The sequence below is a fragment of the Engraulis encrasicolus genome, chromosome 5 (assembly GCF_034702125.1).
Source record: "Engraulis encrasicolus isolate BLACKSEA-1 chromosome 5, IST_EnEncr_1.0, whole genome shotgun sequence".
NCBI classification, from domain to species: domain Eukaryota; kingdom Metazoa; phylum Chordata; class Actinopteri; order Clupeiformes; family Engraulidae; genus Engraulis; species Engraulis encrasicolus.
Window position 1 is genome coordinate 10,365,808 of NC_085861.1, and position 19,799 is coordinate 10,385,606.

General features: G+C 42.9%; 3 protein-coding genes and 2 non-coding genes across 5 annotated transcripts in view; 3 read left to right on the forward strand and 2 right to left on the reverse strand.

Annotated features, from left to right (window-relative positions):
- The window catches only part of ptpn23a (protein tyrosine phosphatase, non-receptor type 23, a), a 29,059-nt gene extending 24,964 nt beyond the window's left edge, over window positions 1-4,095 (reverse strand). Inside the window, exons 1-3 of the mRNA XM_063198650.1 lie at window positions 3,860-4,095; window positions 2,751-2,825; window positions 2,212-2,339 (exon numbers count right to left, since the gene is read on the reverse strand). Of these exons, the coding sequence (XP_063054720.1) occupies window positions 2,212-2,339; window positions 2,751-2,825; window positions 3,860-3,952 (296 nt within the window). The 5' untranslated portion in view covers window positions 3,953-4,095. The remainder of the gene's footprint in view (window positions 1-2,211; window positions 2,340-2,750; window positions 2,826-3,859) is intronic.
- A 1,076-nt stretch (window positions 4,096-5,171) lies between these two features.
- LOC134448308 (complement C1q-like protein 2) lies at window positions 5,172-16,527 on the forward strand. The gene is made up of 3 exons (XM_063197990.1): window positions 5,172-5,195; window positions 15,156-15,603; window positions 16,126-16,527. Exons 2-3 carry the CDS (start codon window positions 15,195-15,197, stop codon window positions 16,431-16,433), a joined length of 717 nt encoding a protein of 238 aa, XP_063054060.1. The 5' UTR covers window positions 5,172-5,195; window positions 15,156-15,194; the 3' UTR covers window positions 16,434-16,527.
- Window positions 5,958-6,029, forward strand: trnap-agg (transfer RNA proline (anticodon AGG)). The gene has a single exon. It is a non-coding gene; the product is annotated as a tRNA-Pro (tRNA).
- LOC134448307 (uncharacterized) lies at window positions 6,340-8,522 on the reverse strand. The gene is made up of 2 exons (XM_063197989.1): window positions 7,828-8,522; window positions 6,340-6,789 (listed from the first exon to the last, which is right to left on the reverse strand). The coding sequence occupies exons 1-2, from the start codon at window positions 8,209-8,211 to the stop codon at window positions 6,412-6,414; spliced, it is 762 nt and encodes a 253-aa protein (XP_063054059.1). The 5' UTR covers window positions 8,212-8,522; the 3' UTR covers window positions 6,340-6,411.
- Window positions 16,528-19,083: 2,556 nt separating the features above from the next.
- On the forward strand, window positions 19,084-19,155 carry trnap-agg (transfer RNA proline (anticodon AGG)). The gene has a single exon. It is a non-coding gene; the product is annotated as a tRNA-Pro (tRNA).
- Window positions 19,156-19,799: the final 644 nt, after the last annotated feature.

Sequence of the window (19,799 nt, forward strand, 5' to 3'; positions counted from 1 at the left end):
GCTTGGTGCTCATCAGTGTAGGGACTCTCAAACATGTGCAGGGTAGAGGAAATCTGAGGCACTCAAGGTTGAAGAAGAAGGCCATATGGTTCAAAATGCAAAGGCATTGTAGCCAAATAAAAAAGTAAAAAAATTGCAACCTTGAGTGCCTCAGCATCTGTCTTTCTGAACTCATTAACCCATTTTAGCCTAAGCCCTTTTTGGGAAAGGGTGCCCTCAGCCTATTAAATCCTAAATATCTCAGTCTCTGAAGCACATACAAACATGAAATAAGTTGCATTTAAAAGCTAGCACCCTCGTTTTGCATTAGCATTTCCCAGCATTATTCATGAATGTGCATATAATTTTCATCTATGCATTTACATTGCCTAAGTTAACAGTATAGCTTAACAGTATAGCCAAATTAAGCGTAGCAATTAGTGGTGGGCCGTTATCGGCGTTAACGTGCTGCGACAAAGTGAGACTCTTATCGCGCGATAAAGAAAATATCGCACGTTAATCTATACTCAAAATATGGGTTTGGAGTTTGGGTATGCACGTCACCATAGCGCTTGATTGACCGACGCTTTCAGACTGCGCTCCAGTCGCTTCTCCTCTCCACCTGTTGCTATCAGCAGACCTAAATATGAACAGGGTTTGCATGCTGAAAACATTAATCTCTCTGCCGTGGTAGGTGTTGTTTGAGTGTTTTTTCATAAATGGTAGACTAAAGAGACGTTATTGTTTGAGGTGAAGCATAGGGAGACATTGTGTGAGTAGCCTACCAGCCCGACATAGCCTACATTTCCTCACGCATTGCATGGAACACATAAACATTGCATGGACCACATGAACAACTTCCAGAAATCTTGCCTGTGCCATAATTGCAAAACATTCCGTGTGATATGCATTTTGAAGATTGTCAAACTGAAACTGTCAATATCTACTCTCGCTGAATGTTTGTGTAATTGTGTTGCGATCACGCATTTGCGACTATTGAGATACAACAGACGGTAATAATAAACCTCGCGGTTGCCGCGCTTGAGTTTTTTTTTTTTGCAAACTGAATTCATTTCAAGTTGTTACTCCTCGAGAATTCTAACTCTGAGAACAACTATCGGGTCCCCAAAGGCCAGTGCTGTAGGTTCTAGAAATCCAGCCTGGAGCTGTGGGCTGCTGTGCGCAGAGCTCCTCCCTCTCTTAAAAGAGCCACCGCTCTTTATAACAGTCAGTGGCAGATTCTCTCTCTCTCTCTCTCTCTCTCTCTCTCTCTCTCTCTCTCTCTGCCCATTAGAAATGCTGAATTGTTGAGGTCATTTTGTTTAAATAGCCTAATTGTTTGATAGATTTATCTGTAGGGTCTATTCGCCTATACAACTTATAGCGCTGTTCATTCTGAAATTTCAGTATCTTATAACTGTAAATGCTTCCTAACATATTTGACACACTTTACAAATATTGCAGTGATTTGTTTCATCACCAAGTATCAACATGACCATTTTTTCAAGATGAGATGCATTTTGGAAAAAAGAGATGAGCTCTGATCTAATGTGCCATCTTTCTTAAGAAACCCCAAGGTTTTTTTTCGGCATTATTTCGCTAGCGTGCCTATTCTGAATGAGCCATTTTGATATAGATTAATCTAGATTAATTTCATAATTACAGTGAGATTAATCTAGATTAAAAAAAATAATCTATGCCCACCCCTAGTAGCAGTGCAAGTCTATGGAGGGCAAACAAAACATCATAAACTTTACTTATAAAGTACTTTCAAATTAATGTAAAATTCACCAGAGAGCAAAACAGCTATTTAATCATGTCCTGTGATCACTTGTGTCTTGAATAATGCTTGGAAATACTGCAAATATGTGAAAATCAAAAAAGGGTGGACTGTTTCTTTAAGATAGTTTAATATAAACTACATGAAAATGCTGAGGGAAGTATTTTCAAAATAATGCAGAAGGCCACTCACTACATATGTAATGCATAAACTTGAACTGGAAATGTAATGATCCAAGTCTGTATTTCTGTCAGCCTTGACCCAAGTCATCAGCAAATAAATGTCACGGCCATTTCCTCAACTTGATTTGACACGAGTCTAGTGCACCTAAGCAACATTTCTGTCTAAAATTATGATAAAAAATATATAGTGGAGGTGAAAGGATTGGCCCAAGTATGTGTGCAGTGCCGGGCATAGCTAGAACAATGTCACCCGCCCCCTCACTCACTCACCAGGAGACTGGCACGGCCGCCTCCTGCCCGGGACCCATGGGCACCCGGCTCTGCAGGTAGTGGAGCTGCCCGAAGTACTTCCGCAGCGTGCTGCACCCCTCAAAGTCCCGGGTCACGTTCACAGCACTCTGCCAAGAAACAACACACATCAATTATGTATTATTATTGACGCCGCCGGGGTGGGGGGGGGGNGGTTAGAGCGGGAGAGGCATTTTACATTTTGGCAACGAGGCGCATTTTAGTAATCAGGTTAGGAACGAATTCAGCAGTTTAGTTAATAAAGACACTGATGTTTAGCCTGGGAGTACCCATGCTGCCTTGCGCATTCTTTTCGAATTGCGATCACACTTGTGATTGAGTATGGCGTATGCCGCCAGACACTGATGTTGGCATTTAAGGTTATTACACATAATTTCACATTTCAAATAGTTGTAGTAAAAGTAGGCCGACTGTATGCTTGTCCATGCATGACTGAAAACCGTCTCAATAGAAATATGCGCAGCGTTCAATGAGGTGGGTTTGACTGGAAAGGGACATACTTGCCGCAGCTGTAGCAGTTTCTTCAGCTGTTCATTGTAGTTGTCGGGGTCTTCTCCATAGTTCTTCAAAATGAACTGCAACAGACAAGGGATTTGTTTACTACTTGGACAAAACTGCTTTTCTATATTTCAAGAACTTTGCCACGCTGAGTCATCATCTCAAAGTGGAAATAATTTCTTCTACACCTTGTATGTATTCATGCAAATATACATTGCATTCCCAGTCTCGTTCAAGTGTAGCCTATGTTTATGGATAAGCAGATCAAAATGAAACCGCACGAAAGAGCAATTATAGGTTTCAAAGAACAACAGAACTGTTCACATCTACAGATAATAACTCAGGGAAGTGTGTGAAAACTGAAGAGCCCAGACAGCCAAAGGGCCTGTAGCCTACTTCACCTGGACAGGAAGAATTACATGGAAAGTGGGTCATTTGACAGTCTGTAGGCCTACAGTAAGACACAAAGATTTGACATCTGAAAATGAAACCAGTCTCTTCTGTCGATAGAATGGTTCATTTAACAGTGTGTCATTTTATGAACCCTTGAAAACCTTTCCCGACAGTGTTTCATCTTCCTCATCTGACAGCATTCATGAACGATGTATGTCTCCACAGGTTGGGACCATGTAGCCGCAACCACCATCATCAATCACAGAGAAAGTTGAAGGAGAATCTACTAGGATAATGCGTGTTGCAGGTAGTTCATCAGAGTTGAAAATGTCCCTAGTGTATTACAACAAAAATATTCTGACTATGATGACACATGACTGGAATGGGAGTGCCAACTAGCCTACGACTGACAACAGTGGTAGGCTATCATGGCCAGTGCGCGTATTTCAACATCTTTCATTTAATAGGCAGTAGAAATTCATCCATTAGGCTCTATGAATTGCCCAGGGAAAACAAGCTGTCTGTTTTAGTTGACTACAAGCCAGCTATGTTGTGTTGTGTTAGCTGTTAGCAATACTAGGCAAATCAATGACTAAAACACGGGGTTTTCATGGGTTGCCTTTGCCCAGAGCTAATCATTTTGACAGTCCTTCGCCCGATACGATCCCCATAAAGGCACATGTGACTCGACATGTTGTCCAACCCATATTTTTCTTACCTGCTTCACGGACGTGCCAAATTGGAAGTCCCCAGCTTCTTTCAAATCTAGCCAGATCATCGGCATTCGCGGCACCGCCTCCATTGCAGCCATACACCCAGCCGGGCCAAGGCGTTAATACTTAAGAACCCGGTAGCGATTATGTTACAGGATAAAGTCAGAACAATACAGAAACTGCTTTATTATATTTTCTGCGTATAAGACTGTGTCATGTCCCCATTTACACTCCAACAGGAAGCTAGGGATGTTTAGGAGATTACGTCAGCGGGATCGTCCCTGTACGGAACTGTGGGAAATGTAGGCTAATGCTGAGCTTGACTTTTGACAACTCACCTGACCTGGTCATAGGCAATGTTCACAGGTTTACTTCAATTACCCGGTAATAAATGCCGTATAACTACACTAGACCAAGGTAAGGAGGAAACAGAGAATTTAAAAGGCAAGAGGGAATCGAGTGCATTGATTTTATTTCTGCTGTAATGTAGGCTACTTTTTGCTCTACCAATTAGCCTAAGCATGCAGGAATTGAAGGAATTGATTGTTTAGGCCTAGTCCTAGTCCGAACAAGAATGTGCAAAATGCAAAATTGCAAATTATGAAAGATATTTGTGAGCTGTATCCATAGGACATTAAAGGTCTGTGCAAAGTAAAAACAGTGTTGTTAATGCAACATGAGCTAGACCTGAAGGGGAGCCCTGGCCTGGCCAGTGTAACCCCAGAGGACTTGGGAGTGGGCAGTCTGAAACATGGCTTCAGCACCCCACATTGCAGGGGAGAATGCCAGTTAGCGTGAGTGGGTGGATTGAGTCTGAGAACCCTACAGACACAGAGGAGACAGTTGACATGTAGCCTACAGTAGGTGAGTAGAGGCATAAATGCATTTTTTGTGTGCAGTCACAGTGTGCAGTGTTCCCTTGTGTGCAGTGGAGTGCTGTGTCACAATGACAATGGGCGTTGGAGTTTCCCAGTTGGGATTTCTTTCATGAGGAGCAGGCAGTAGTCTACATGGGCACTGGGAAGAGTAAAGAGGAGAGGAGAAGACATGCATAGGCAATGACAGGAGTTAAGAGGAGAGGAGAAGGCAGTACATGTGAAAGTGAAGTGAAAGCCCAACTGGGAAACTCCCCTTGTCATTGTGCACTCCACAGCACACAAGTGTTCACTGCACACAACAAAATTGCATTTATGCCTCACCCATGCAAGGGGGCAGCCCCCAATAGCACCCCAAGGGAGCAGTGTGGCGGGACATTACCATGCTCAGGGTACCTCAGTCATGGAGGAGGATGGGGGAGGATGGGGGAGCACTGGTTGATTACTCCCCTCACCAACCTGGCAGGTCAGGAGTCAACCCGGCAAGCTGTGGGCTTCAAGTCTGACGCCCTAACCGCTTACCCATGACTGCCTTGGGCATTGAGATGTGAGACAGCAGTTGTTGCCATGTGTGGACATGGCAGGTTATTGGTGAATGACAGTGTCTGGCTACTATTATACTGTACTACCATGCATTTCATAGATGACTGAAAAATAATGCTGATTATTGTGATGATAATGATTGCCTCAAGTTATTCCTTCTTGAATTTACAGTGAATGCTTTGACATGTGTGGGTTGACCAGGACACATTATGTTCACTATTATTCTAAATCCTTAGAAAATAAGATGAACAGAGTTAGGCCTACTCTGCATGTAAACCTGTTATGTTGACCACTGCACTCTCCTCCTCTCTAGCTTACAGTAAAAATATAGCCTTTATGATGCCTATTCACTGTCATGCACTGAAACAAGTGTTCGGACAGATGATAGACCTAATTAATGTTTTTATGGTGACTGTTAGATAGACTACTATTAGGCCTGTTATCCGTTTGGCAAAACGTCAGGACAACACGGTTTGATAGGTATCTGCAAATTTGCATAGTTTCTGAATGTGTTGGAATCCTTCTGTGTCCCGTCCATCCCGTCCATCCAAGTATGCTGCCGCTAGAGGGCAGCAAAGCTATCTAAAGTCTCCGTCCGTCCATCATCATCATGACCAGATAGGCTACAGTTCAACGTGGCAAGTTTTGAATTTTTTTAAGGGGTGGCTTTTCAATGTATTTCCGCGGCTCGTTGGTCTAGGGGTATGATTCTCGCTTAGGGTGCGAGAGGTCCCGGGTTCAAATCCCGGACGAGCCCATATTTATTCCTTCTGAGTGCTTTGATTGTTTGTTCTGCTATCAATTTGTTGACAGATCCTCAGTCATAAGAATACAGACAATGGTACCTACAGTGATTCATTCAACCTTCACAACTCTGTATGTTTGTTTATTGGAGAGACACATTTGTTTCAAATATGTCTCATCTTTAAAAAAATATATAATGTAATGTTGATAATATTTCAATTGTGCAATTAAATGCCCACAATAGCCATTCTCCCTTCAATAGTTTAGTTTGAATGGCCAATAGAGAACGATTCATTAGACATTAAGTAAAAACAACATTTTATCTGTGAAAATATTTTTTATTCAATATAACTTTTGCAATGACGTTCTCCTTTTATGCCTGCTGCTCTCAGCTCTCAGTCCTGTGATGCTGCATGTCGTTTCCTCCGGTTGCCAGACCAGTTGGACTTGCGCAGCAGATTCCAGAACTTCAGCAGTCTGCTCCGGACCCCCACTCCGGCCTCCTCTGCTGCCTCTGCTGCCTCCGCTTCTCTCTCCCTCACTCTCTGCTTCTCCATCAGCTCCTGCCTCAGAGCCTCCTGCCTGTGGGCCTTCATCATGTCTGTTATGGCGTTGTGATATGTTGTGTTTCCTTTATTCATCACAGCTCCGCCGTCATCACTTCTCGCCACTGGACTCAGCTGCTGGGCCTGTCCAGTGAGGCCTCTGGCGTATCCCTTGATCACATGTGCTGTCATGGAGGCGTGTTGACCTGCGGAGCTGTACGGCAGATTCTGTGAAACCAGAAAAAACGCCCATTTGTTATTAATCCAAGGGGTGTTCAGTAGAATCAGACATCCACACTAAGGAACCTTTACCCAGCGCATGGCTGTGATGAGGATAACAAACATTGCTGTCTCCCAATTCAGATGAGTGAATGTTATAGTCAAGGCAGGCCAGATAAGCGATTGGACAAAGTGTGTGTGTGTGTGTGTGTGTGTGTGTGTGTGTGTGTGTGTGTGTGTGTGTGTGTGTGTGTGTGTGTGTGTGTGTGTGTGTGTGTGTGTGTGTGTGTTGGGGGGGGGGGGGGGGATTATGACATAGTCTCTCTAATTTTAATACAGGATTTGTCTTCTGCGTGGGCCTACAGCAACCTATTGCCTAGGGAGCCCATACCATCTTGATTTGACCCTGGTTGTAGTACCTGTCCATGATGTTTACATGTTTTATTGGAATTTTGCATTATGATGGAGGGAAAGTATAGAGTGGGAGAGAGAGCTTGGGAAGGATTGGGATATGAGGACTCGATTCGGATTCGAACCTGGGTCCCCATGGCCAACTGCCCATATGTGTCACAGGTCATACAAGGACATTGAAATTATGACCTGTGCATATGAAGAAACTGACTATAGAAAAACTAAACTGACTAAAGCTAACTTGACTTGACTAGATCATTCCGAGCCAGGAATTAGTATTAACAAGATTAACTCAAACTCAACAACAGACTAATTTTTCAATGCATTATGACACTGTCTGTCTATCTTTATTTTTGTTACAGAGTTTGTTTTCTGTGGGGGCATAGCAACATATAGCCTAGAGACATCATGCCATCTTAATCTGACCCTGATTGTACCACCTGTCCATGGTGTTTACATGTTTTATTGGTAGGACTATTTTATATTATGACAGGGAGTTAGTATAGAGTCGGAGAGAGAGCTTGTCAAGTTGGGATATGAGGACTCAGGCCGGATTCGAACCTGTGTCCTCATGGCCCACTGCCCATATGTGTCACAGCAGGTGTATTGGCAGAGTGCGCCACAGTATCCCCCTACCTGTCCGTGATCCTGACTGCTCATCATGGGTGTGAGTTTGACGTTGGCCATCATGCCGTTCCTCTTCTCCACGGCGAGCCCGTCCATCGTCAGCCTGGTCCACAAGGCCTTCTCCTGTTCTCTTGCCAGCGCCACTGATCTCCTCTCCGCGTAGCGCTGATCCCGCTCCCTCTTCAGGAGAGCGGCCAGCATCCTCCTCTCCTCCAGGAGGACTGCCAGCTGCATGTTCTTACCCCGCACCTCCGCCACCCACCAGGCCTTCTCACACTCCCGCTGGGCCTGCAGGGCAGTCTCCTCCAGGGACATCATCCAGAGGGTGGGAGCCACCACAGCTATGGTTCTCCGTCTGCAGTCTGGAGGGCCCGGGTCCAGTGTTCTCATCATCTTTACAGCTTCTACTTTGACTGTGTCTTCTTCATCAGTCGCGCCTGCTGCTGCTTCTGTAGGCAATCTTATTTCTTGACAGTCTGATAAATGGCTGTTGATCTTCTCTCCCACGTCTTTTAGGCCACACTAAATATTGTCAAATCAACAATATCGTGTAATAAATGAATAGCCTAATACAAAATCTAACAGTGGATTACGCTACTTTGTGTAGTTTTTTTTTACTCTCTTGTTTCTTGACATCAATACTGCTCCTTATTCGTGACTAATCTAAAGACAAGCATAGAAATGTTTCCGCGAAGGTTTGCAGAATGTTGAATGTTGATACATAATTGTGCATAACGTTCTTTTTACGCACAGTCAATGGAAGCGTCTTTTTACGCACAATCAATGGAAGCGTCATAATTCTCCTATGAACTTGGCCAATGCGTTATGGAAAAGCCGTTTCAAATGAATACAGACTAAAAGACAAGAGTCGACCCATAATTATTCTACCAGAGAGACTGGATAAGAGTAATACTCTTGGAATCTCTAATTCCTTCTCACTATCTGTCTTACATAGGCCTACATGATGTCATCCTTTCAATGCATTTGTCATGACAAATAACTCCTCACACCACATTCAATTGTATTTGGGCAATGCATGGACCCCTGGTGCAGCCAGATTAAATCAGTGAAAATAATATAATAGGTCTGAAAACAATATTAAACATGTGCGTCGAAATGCAGTGCAACCGTATAATTATAGTGATATTGTTCTGTACCACAATCGAACGTTCATCCTGGACTGACTTGCAGTAGGCTGGTGGCGGCGTTTGGCTTGTATGTCACTTGGTTTCAAAATCATATCTCTTTGCATCTGCGGTCAGAGATCAATGGTGTCTCTTGAAGACTACCAGTTTTTGCAGTCAATGAAAGGGACTGGAGACGAGTTAAACTGAAGACGAGGGATAACGCTTTCATCGGGGTTATTCAGCGTATCGTGGACAAATCAATTGTGTTGGATAATGGTAAGCCACGTGCTGCAAACATATGCTCGAAGAATTAAAAAGTAAAAACCCTCTAATTACAGTAATAACAATTAGTGTAGGTCTACAGTCCCGCTGGGGGCATTGAGGAGCCCTAGGGGGGCAATGGGAAGGATACAGGTGAGAGGGGCGGTGCTTAGTTGCCATTGGTTGATCCAAGTCTATTTCATTTTTTAATAAAGGAGGGTTTGGAACCACTAGATAGATAGATAGATAGATAGATAGATAGATAGATAGATAGATAGATAGATAGATAGATAGATAGATAGATAGATAGATAGATAGATAGATAGATAGATAGAGAGACTACATAAATAAATAATAAATAAACATGCTTTTAATTCACAATGCTTTTTGTGGAAGCTAATCTATATACAATCCTGATATAGCATATTCAATACAGAAAAACATTAGCTGACCCATACCTAAACATTAACAAGTTCAAGTTCAAGAAGTTCATTGCCATGTCGACATAGTCGATAGGAATTTTTCGTGGCATATACCCAACACCAAATAGGCTACATACAACTGACAAAACACAACGGCAAGGCACATACAGTAAATATAAATAGGCCTATGGGTAGACAACAATGCTTAGTGAGGATGCAATTTTTGCCTGTTGGAATAAATCATCTTTAATACCGGCACTGTGTAACATCTGCTGTTTACAAATGCTGCGTATTATTGGGGGGCAGCCATGGCCTAGTTATATGGCTTTAAAATCAGAGGGTTGCCGTTTCAAATCCCACTCATATCTCTCTCTAACAGTCCATGGCTTAGACATAGTCCATACTACTCCATATCTTTCTCCCCCACCACCATGTGTGTGTGTGTGTGTGTGTGTGAGGAAGAGATGGTTGATGTTCATTTGTGCCCATGATGTTAAGTGGTGCGAGGAGGATGGTTGATGCCCATGTTGGTGCGTGCATGTTTATATGCCTGCGTGAGGTTTGTGTGCGGATGTGGCTCTTTGCTGTGACACATTACAAAATGTGGCTCTTGGTCTCCGACTGGTTGGCCAGGCCACCCCTGCAAATTTAGACAATTAGACACACTTTGTATATGTCACCTTTATAAATCGCTTTGGATTAAAGCAGGGGTGGGGAACCTTTTTCATTCGAGGGGCCACTTCAAATTCATCCGAGGGCCGTAAAAGTCCTCCGAGGGCCGTATTATGAACACAAACCAGGATTTCCCCCTGCACTTTAGGCCTATATTGAAGGTAGCCACCTTTAAAACAGACCCCACCTTCTCTAGGTCCCCTAAATATAACTTAATGGTATTGCAAATGTATTTGTTAAGTTTCCTTTACAAAATATGTCATATTTCATGTGAAGCTGCATAATATTAAAACTATATCGGGGGCCGGATAAAAAGGCCTCAAGGGCCGCAAACGGTTCCCCACCCCTGGATTAAAGCCTCTGATAACTGCAATGTAATGTGATTGAAATATTATGTTTTATAACTGACTACTTGAAGGACATTTTGACGAAGCAAGAAGTTTACTGGAGGCTTTTGAGATGGGACATGCATACATCCTGGGACCTCACAGAGTATGTTACACATGCAGGGCAAAGTAGTGCACAGGGCTATACAGGGTTGTGCACGAGAAGAGTTTTCTAATACAGATAAGCTCTCTCAGTTACTGTAGTTACAAAGTCACATAGCCCTTGCTCAGCTCCTTGCTCTTGCTGACATGGATGTGTAGGGCAGTTTGTCCTGGGGCCCAGGGAGATGGGGGGCCCAGAATTGGGTCCTCGTTAAGGAAGCTTTTAGACTTAGTTTGAGGATGTAGCCGTACTCAGTCAGTGCATCCTTTTCCATGTCATCCGCAGGCTGTCAAATAGGGGTTGGAAAACTTTTGCTTTGCGCATCCTGCCTTTGCTCGTAGCCTATGTGTCCTTTGCTAGTAGCCTATGCTTTTTGTGGAAAAAAACATGCTTACTAATTAAAGCACCTGAACCATTTTCTTCCTTGCAATTGGGTAATGTGAGTGGATTGAAAACAATATGGTTAAATGATCACGAATTTGTTCCAATACCAAGATAATGGGGGTGTATCACATTACCTGGTGTCTCTCCCCTACCTGCATTATCAGAAGAAACTTTTTAGTGAATCTTTCTTCTTCTCTTTTCCTTCATTTTCTGTCCTTCTGATTTGCAATGAGATCTATTGGCAAATGACACACACTAGTTGAAGCCGAATGATGTCGCAGGGGGGTTTTTTCCATAAAGAAAGACCAAACCATTTGTGCAATTGCGTCCCCCATTGGTGGGCCTGTGTGTGTGTGTGTGTGTGCGTGTGCGTGTGCGTGTGTGTGTCTGTGTGTGTGTGTGTGTGTGTGTGTGTGTGTGTGTGTGTGTGTGCGTGTGCGTGTGCGTGTGTGTGTCTGTGTGTCATGTCTGTGAGATTAGGCCATTATTTGGATCTGGATGGCAACAGTTAATTGAGGAAAGTGTATGATAGCAAAACTAATGGAGAAGACCGAATCTTTCTGCTTCCAAACACCCAATAGGCTAGCAGGACATATAGCTGCACTATCCAGCAAGACACCAATTCCCACATTGCACCATCCCTAAGGAGGCAGCCATCCCACTGTTCTGGGTTAGTGTGTGTGACTGGGAACTTGTCAAATGAATATCACAATTGACTCTGTTCAGATGTAAAGATAGCCTTATTTGTGAATATGATCAACTAAAAGATGACTGGGGTTACTATCTGTAGCAAATCTCTAACACATTCCAGTCCTCTCTCGCTGTACTTCCCCACTGGTTTATCACTGAAAAGCAGCTTGCCTGAAAACTTCACAGACGGTCACAGTCCTATGTTGCAAGCATACCCTAAATAAAGCAAACTGGTTTTCCAACTGATAGACCAACAGATAATTTGACCGACACAGTGGCACATTGCTGTGCGTGACTAAAAAACATTCTGTTCTCATAACATAGAAGTGGTCAAGTTCAAGGTAACTAACTTTCATTTCATAGAAGGTGCATTTGTTATGAAAGCCAGAAAAAATACCTATAAGGTTAATTAACAATCGAGGAAAGGGGTCAGTGTAAATGACCGGGGTATTATTGGCCATTGGCTCGTGATGGTGTATTGCTGCTTTTACTGTGCAGCTCGCATAAGCACATTGCCATTTCATTGCATTCTGCGCTGCACTGCAAAAGCAGCAATGTGCCATCATGAACACGGCCATTGATGATTGGAGATGTCAATGGGGGCGTTGGGGGCAGACTTGAAGACTAGGTCAGCACAGAAATGTATCATAATATTGGTTTATTTGATTAAGCCACCATCGCTTCCTTAAAAGGTGCTATACATGAAGTCATCATTATTATTGTCATTGTTGCTATAGTTGTTGTTGTTGTTGATGTTACTAGAGAGGTTAATGGTCAGTCATGGGTAAGCGGTTAGGGCGTCAGACTTGTAGCCCAAAGATTGCCTGGTCGACTCCCGAAATGCCAGGTTGGTGGGGGAGTAATCAACCAGTGCTCTCTCCCCCATCCTCCTCCATGACTGAGGTACCCTCCCTGAGCATGGTACCGTCCCGCCGCACTGCTCCTTTGGGGCGCCATTGAGGGCTGCGCCCTTGCACGAGGCATACATGCAATTTCATTGTGTGCAGTGTGCAGTGAACACTTGTGTACTGTGTCACAATGAGAGTTGGAGTTTCCCAATGGGCTTTCACTTTCACTAATGTGGAGGCAAAAGGTCCAGAAGTCATCTGCGCTCTCTCTCTCTCCCTCTCTCTCTCCTTCTGTAGTTACATCATCAAGTTATACAGGGTGGCAAGATATGAGAGAGAAACAAACAGACTCCTATCTGAAAAGACCCACAGGAATCAAGTAGGCCCTAAAAATGCTGAGGTGAAGGAAGGGGGTACAACTCTCCCCCACAAAATTCAGAGATGAAATCGGGATTGGAACTTTCCCCAGTGACTCCCACATAAACAAATGTCAGGTTTTACCAGGAAGGTGTCTTACAGAAAGTCGAGATCATATTTGCAGTGAACTGGATAGATTAAGATTAGTGTGCACAGTCTAGACACTGTAATCTAACCAGTATGGTGGGTTGGCATTTGGCTATGATAAACAATGGTACTTCCTTGACCAGTGCCTTTAAAAAATGCATTGAGTTGGTCTGGAAGACACTCATTCAGGAGAAGAGACAACCACCATCACCTGCCTTCTGCAGATATTAGATATATATATATTTTTTTTTACCTTTATTTTACCAGGGAAATAAAATCACATTGAGAATAAAATTCTCTTTTACAAGTGAGCCCTGGCCAAGGCGGCAGCACACATAAAAGTTACATTTACAGACAGGACACAGACAAAACAGAACAAATCAATATGGATAAAGAGATAAAATTACACAATAAAAACCATAAAATAATAAACATAAAACAACATTAGAAGGAGATTAAAATATTGAAAGCAAGTGCAGACAGATTTAAAAGTGTCATTAAGATAGGTTTTAAACTCAGCTACAGACATAAAAACAGCAAGCTTAAGAGATTTCTGCAGTTCATTCCAGTGAGTTGGGGCACAATGAATAAAAGCAGTTTTACCAAATTCAGTTTTTATCATGGGGACATTTAAAACAATGTAGCTACTTGAGCGTAGATTGTATCCTTGACTGCTAAAAGATAAAAGGCTCTGTATATACAAGGGGAGCTGGCCAACTAAGGCCTTGTATACGAATAAAAGCCAATGTTTATGACGTCTAAAATCTAGTGATGGCCAGCCTACTAGGTCATACAACACACAATGGTGCGTAGAATGCTTTCTTCTAGTGATGAATCTTAAAGCAGAGTGATAAATAGAGTCAAGTGATTGTAAAAGTGCCTTGGTGGTATTTCTATAAAAAATGTCCCCATAATCTAAAACAGGTAAAAATGTAGCTTCTACCAACTTCCTTCTTGCAGATTGTGAGAAACAAGCACTGTTTCTGTAATAAAACCCCAACTTTAATTTTAGCTTTGACACCAATTGCTTAACATGAAGCTTAAAAGACAAGTCCTCCTCTAACACAAAACCTAAGTACTTATAAGAGGAAACCAACTTGATGGAGCTGCCCTGCAAGGTGAGAAGAGGTGGAATAGGGATATTCCTTCGACTCCTTGCAAAGATCATATATTTGGTTTTCTTGTCATTTAATACTAATTTTAAAGATAAAAGGCTGCGCTGGACTCTTTCAAATGCTTCTTGCAATTTTGAGATGCAGCTTTCCATGGAAGGTGCAGAACAATATATTATAGTATCATCTGCATATAAGTGAATATCTGCATCTGATAGGTTGTCACCAAGATTATTAATATATATTGTAAATAGCAGAGGGCCCAAAATGGACCCCTGCGGCACTCCAGTATCAATATTTAACTTGTCAGAAAGGGAGCCTTTGATTTGCACACTCTGGGTCCTCCCATTTAAATAGTTAGAGACCCAACCTACTGTAGAATCAGAAAGGCCAATACTGCGCAGACGTGATAAAAGAATGCAATGATTGACAGTGTCAAAGGCTTTAGTCAAATCAATAAACACTGCAGCACAAGATTGTCCACTATCTAACACATAGGTAACATCATTTAAAACTTTCATAGTAAGTTCATAGGTAAGCCAGCCTCACAAAAATGCCCTTGATAATTGATGTTTTTGTTATGATTACAGCTTCATTCTAACGTAGGCCTACTTAAGGTTGAACAATCTTAAATGATGTATCAATTTTTAAACCTTTCAATTGTGAGTATTTTCAATATTTTGTTTTTGGCATTACCGCTATATTGATATCTCGTTCTTTTATTTTATTTTATTTCTCTCTCTTTCTCTTTCTCTCTCACGTGTGTATGTGTGCATGCGTGTGCATGCGTGTGCGTGTGTGTGTGCATGCGTGTGCGCGTGTGTGTAGGTCCAGGTGTGTGTGTAGGTTCAGGTGTATGTGTTGACCATGAAGGTAGCTGTAAGAGCTCTGCTGCTCCTGTGGTGTGGCCTGGCTGTGCTGGCGGACAACACTGAAGTGGCAGCTACGAAATCCACAGAAGACACTGACCATGCTGCTGACATACACGCGGTGCTGAGGAAGATGAGTGGCCTGCTTGCGGAGAGCAGAGCAGAGCTTAGGTGTGCCAAGTCTAAACTGGAGGACATGGAAACTAGGCTGACCGCTAGCGAGGACAGAGCTGAGGGTCTGGAGAACACAGTTGAGGAACTGAGGAGGACACAGGCAGAGAGAGTGTCCTTCTCTGCCTCCCTTCTAGTATCTGCTCACGGACATACTGGACCAATAAATCCACCACCAATCCTGGTCTACAAACACGTCATCACTAACATTGGCAACCGCTACAACCCAAACACAGGTAGGCTTCCTGGGTCTTGGTCTTAGTCTTTGGTGTGGGTATGCTCATGGAGTATCATGACTGATGTATAACATTGCAGCAGAACTGAGGGATTATGTAAGTTGTTCCTACAATCAGGGGAGCCGACCGGGGGGTGGGGGGTGGGGGGACGGACGGACAAAGGGGTCTTTTGTCCCGGGCCCAGGCAAAGGTGGGGCCCAGAATTAGTTCCTCATGACATTTCATGTATTTATGGGAGGGCCCTTTCCTACGATTTTGTTCCGGGCCTGTCAAAGCTGTCAGCGGCCGTGCCTACAATCATACTTTCATTATGCTAACATATTTGTTTTAGATTTGATAATCCTTTTTGTCGAATATAGGATTTTTATGACATGAAGTTGGATAAGGGGAAAGAATATTTCCCCTCCACAAAACACCCAAAAAACTAAAGTGGAGAAAATTATTGAAAGTGGAGAAAAATGATTAACCTTACACATGGCAATTATTCTGAACGTATTCTCTCTCACACACTTACTTTCACAGGCATATTCACAGCACCAGTCAAAGGGGTCTACAACTTCCTTGCATTTGTTCATGGGGGTGGTGCCGGACATGGCACTGGGGTAGTTCTACATAAAAACGGAGACCCCATCGTCAGCGCATATGCTCATCAGAGATCTCTCAGTGTTAATTCGTCCAATGGAGTGTCCCTGCTGCTGGAGGTGGGAGATGTGGTCTACGTGAAGCTGTTCCGTAGCGCGTGGGCATTCGACAGCTCAGATCACCACACCACTTTCTCTGGCTACCTGCTCTTCCCATACCAAGGCTCAGAGCCAGTCCTGAAGGGATAACAATACCGGTGTTTCTAAATAGGCCTACCCATATTCAGAGTTGGGAGTAACTACTTACAAAAGTAATTAATTACTGTAATACATACTTTTTTGATGTAACAAAGTAATGTAAGGCAGTGGGGGGGGTGCATGCTGCCGAAACGTCTATGACTATAACATGAGGTGTAGGGTGACTTTCTGTCCTAGTGGCAATTTCATCATGTAGGCCTACGTATATCCACATCTTTGTTTTAGCGTAAGTGATTGACAAGAAAAAAGTTTTCTTCTTTCTTTGACATTTTCTTTTAATGTAATGTTGTACCGTTTCAATAAAGCAAAGTTGATGAAAATCTCTGCATATTTCTACATTGTTGTAGTAGTGTGTTCTAGTGTGTTTTGAAGATGGAGAAAATAGGGCACAATATTAGTGATGAGCTTTCACACATAAATGTAGGACTAGTGCCTGACAATGAATTACTACATCAACATTTGAGGATTGTGAGACCAGGAAATGTGTGACTGTTAAGATGTTAAATCGGACATCATTAGGCTATGATCAGTGAAAAATAGCCTCCACAGAGCCTAGGCCTATTATATGCTCAGTTGAACTCTCACCTCTAAGCATGCAATCTTGTGTTACAAAAAAATAATTATTTAGATCTAATGAAAGCTGCAGTTGCAATCCAGACTTGATTTCAAGTTTGCTTTAGCCCATAAAATGCATACTGCATATGTGCACTGAATAGTGTATTGCAAGACATCATAAAAACCCACTAAAATGCTTTATAAAACACCTTAAATAAATGTTACCTTGTGGCTAACCGTCTTTATTATGCCACTTGTCCCACTAGCAGCACACCTTTTCAACTAAACATCTTACAAAAGTGAAATGGATTTATTTTGCAATTTAAAACACTTGGGCTTATTGACACTTTTCCTTATTTTACCCCTCGCAGTTTTCGTAAAGCAGGGAAGCATTTGATATCAAGAAATCCAATGACGTCAGGGAGGGCAATGGAATGGTTTCTCGCTGTTCTCAAATAGGTCGTCGTGGGTTGTTTAAAGTAGTCCTACCCTCCCCTCGAAGTGATCAACACTTTGAATGCGTCTTTTTTTACAGACGATGAACTGCCATAATGCTCAAGGTAACATTTTTGGTATCACCAAGCCGGCCATCAGGCGTTTGGCGCGCTGTGGCGGTGTGAAGCCGATCCCTGGGTTAGTCTACGGAGAAACCCGGGGTAGACCTATGTTGAAGGTGTTTTTTGAAAAGCTCATTCGTGATGCCGTCAACTTCACCGAGCAGGACCAGAGGAAGACAGTCACTGCCATGGACATTGTGAATGCTCTGAAACGCCAGGGTCACAACCACAGTTCTGATTAAGGAGCCTGTGTCTGCTTCTGTAGGATTTTGCCTGGGCCTACCGTAGGCATATGGCCAACTCAAAGGCTCTTTTCAGAGCCACCTAAATATATCTGAAAGTAAATTCCAACTTTCTCCTCCTGAGACTAATCGTTGGCTATCGATACCAAATTTAGTATCGCTTACGCTTGAAAACATCAATTCAATTCCATCAATTCAACAGTGTGCCGCTGTGTCCCTTTGTAGGTAAGAATGTCTAGCTATCATCGTTGTCAAAACTAACAATGCCCTTTAAATGCGCTAAAGGGAAAAGGTAACTACAACAGCTGAGGTGCATAGCGCACTCTTTAGAAGCCGTAGCATTGCGCGCTATTTTGTTTTGCTTTGTTCTTCCCACTCTTAGTCCAGCGGTTTCCCAAAGTCAGGTAGTAGGCTTCTATGGGTATATTGTTCAGCAACGGGCCAATGTTGCTTTAAGTGAGTTCAAGCAAGGATTGGCTTTGAAGTCATTGAATTCCATGTGCATAGCTCTATAATAAGTTGGGCAGATCGACACGAAGGCTGTGCGTAAAAGCGCACAGCGGCGTCCGCTGATGTGTGGAGAACCCCACCTGGCGAGTTTACTTTGCTGGGACGCTGGGATCTGGGGTGGCTCCTGTGGAGATTCGTCGCTACCAGGCATAAACCGACTGAGTTACGGATTAGAAAACTGTCATCCTAGGTTGCGTCGAACGTCTCGTCAGTCAGAGAATTCGCGAAGTAGGCCTACTGTTAAGTAGGACACAAGTGCATCACGCCACAGTGTATCAGTACAAAGGGCATCCAACCGGCCATCAATTTTCCTGGGAGCCTTCTTAACCTTCCATGATAAATCAACGTGGAAACCACCCAAAATTAATCGGCATCTTTCCCCCATTACAGCCAACAGTCACCGTGCCCGACGATTGACTAAATTGTCTACACAAAGATTGAACCATCTCGACAGCTTATCTGATAGCCTATTGGCCTACTAACACTTTCATATGATGTGTAGGCTTTGTCACAAGACAAAAAGGTGTACTGAAGACAATGTTCAGTCTAAACTCAATTTTGACAAAATATGCAGGTATAGGCTGGCAGGCTGTTGCACATGGTTTTGTAGGGTTAAAACAGCCAGTTCCAATGCAATTGCTTGACATTGCCGCATGGAGGCAGCAAATCAAAACATGGTAGGACCTAGGCCTACCCTACCTACACATGAACGTGGCTACAAAGTTTGACGTGGCAACTTTAGGAACGAGACCCGCTTCTGAAACAAAATGTTTTCATGGCTCGTTGGTCTAGGGGTATGATTCTCGCTTAGGGTGCGAGAGGTCCCGGGTTCAAATCCCGGACGAGCCCGTAATTTTGAATGAACTCACTTGACAGCTGCTCACATCAGGGATGGGCAATCTAGCCTATGCCTCCAGGGCCGTTTACTGTAATATCAACGTAATACATTATCAACATAATTATAGGCCTATTGCAAATGTATAGCCTATTATAACTTCATACATTTGCAATAGGCCTATGATAATGTTAATAATTCTCATACCCCTGGCAACCTTTACAACAGATGCACCTTCACTAGGTCCTCTGACAAAGTAACTTATTTCCAGGGGACCTAGTGAAGAAGATGCATCTGTTGTAAAGGTGGCCACCTTCAATAAAGGCCTGAAGTGCAGGGGGACTAGGCAATTTGAAGTGGCCCCTCGAATGAAAACGATTCCATACCCCTGGCATGTATGAGGAAAAAAAGAGAATCAAACACAATTTATAGATTTCTACACGTACACCGTGTGCAGCAAAAATGAGTACACTCTTTTTTAGAAAAGTTGGATTTTGAGCAATAATTCAATAAACAGTCATACAAATTATTTCTATAATGTGCATAGAGTAACTTGAACTCAACATTAGTGAAGCTTATTGGAGAAAAGTGAGTTGAATTGTATAACTCCAGTGACCATCATTTCCATTGTTGTGAAATAACTGAAATTAAAATGACA

Bases quoted from the DNA above. Each gene is read 5' to 3' on its own strand.
- LOC134448307 (XM_063197989.1), bottom strand. From the start codon at position 8,211: ATGATGAGAACACTGGACCCGGGCCCTCCAGACTGCAGACGGAGAACC. The intron at 6,790-7,827 runs GTAGGGGGATAC...CTGGTTTCACAG, and splicing joins GCAGTCAGGATCACGGACAG to AATCTGCCGTACAGCTCCGC.
- LOC134448308 (XM_063197990.1), top strand. From the start codon at position 15,195: ATGAAGGTAGCTGTAAGAGCTCTGCTGCTCCTGTGGTGTGGCCTGGCT. The intron at 15,604-16,125 runs GTAGGCTTCCTG...TTACTTTCACAG, and splicing joins CCGCTACAACCCAAACACAG to GCATATTCACAGCACCAGTC.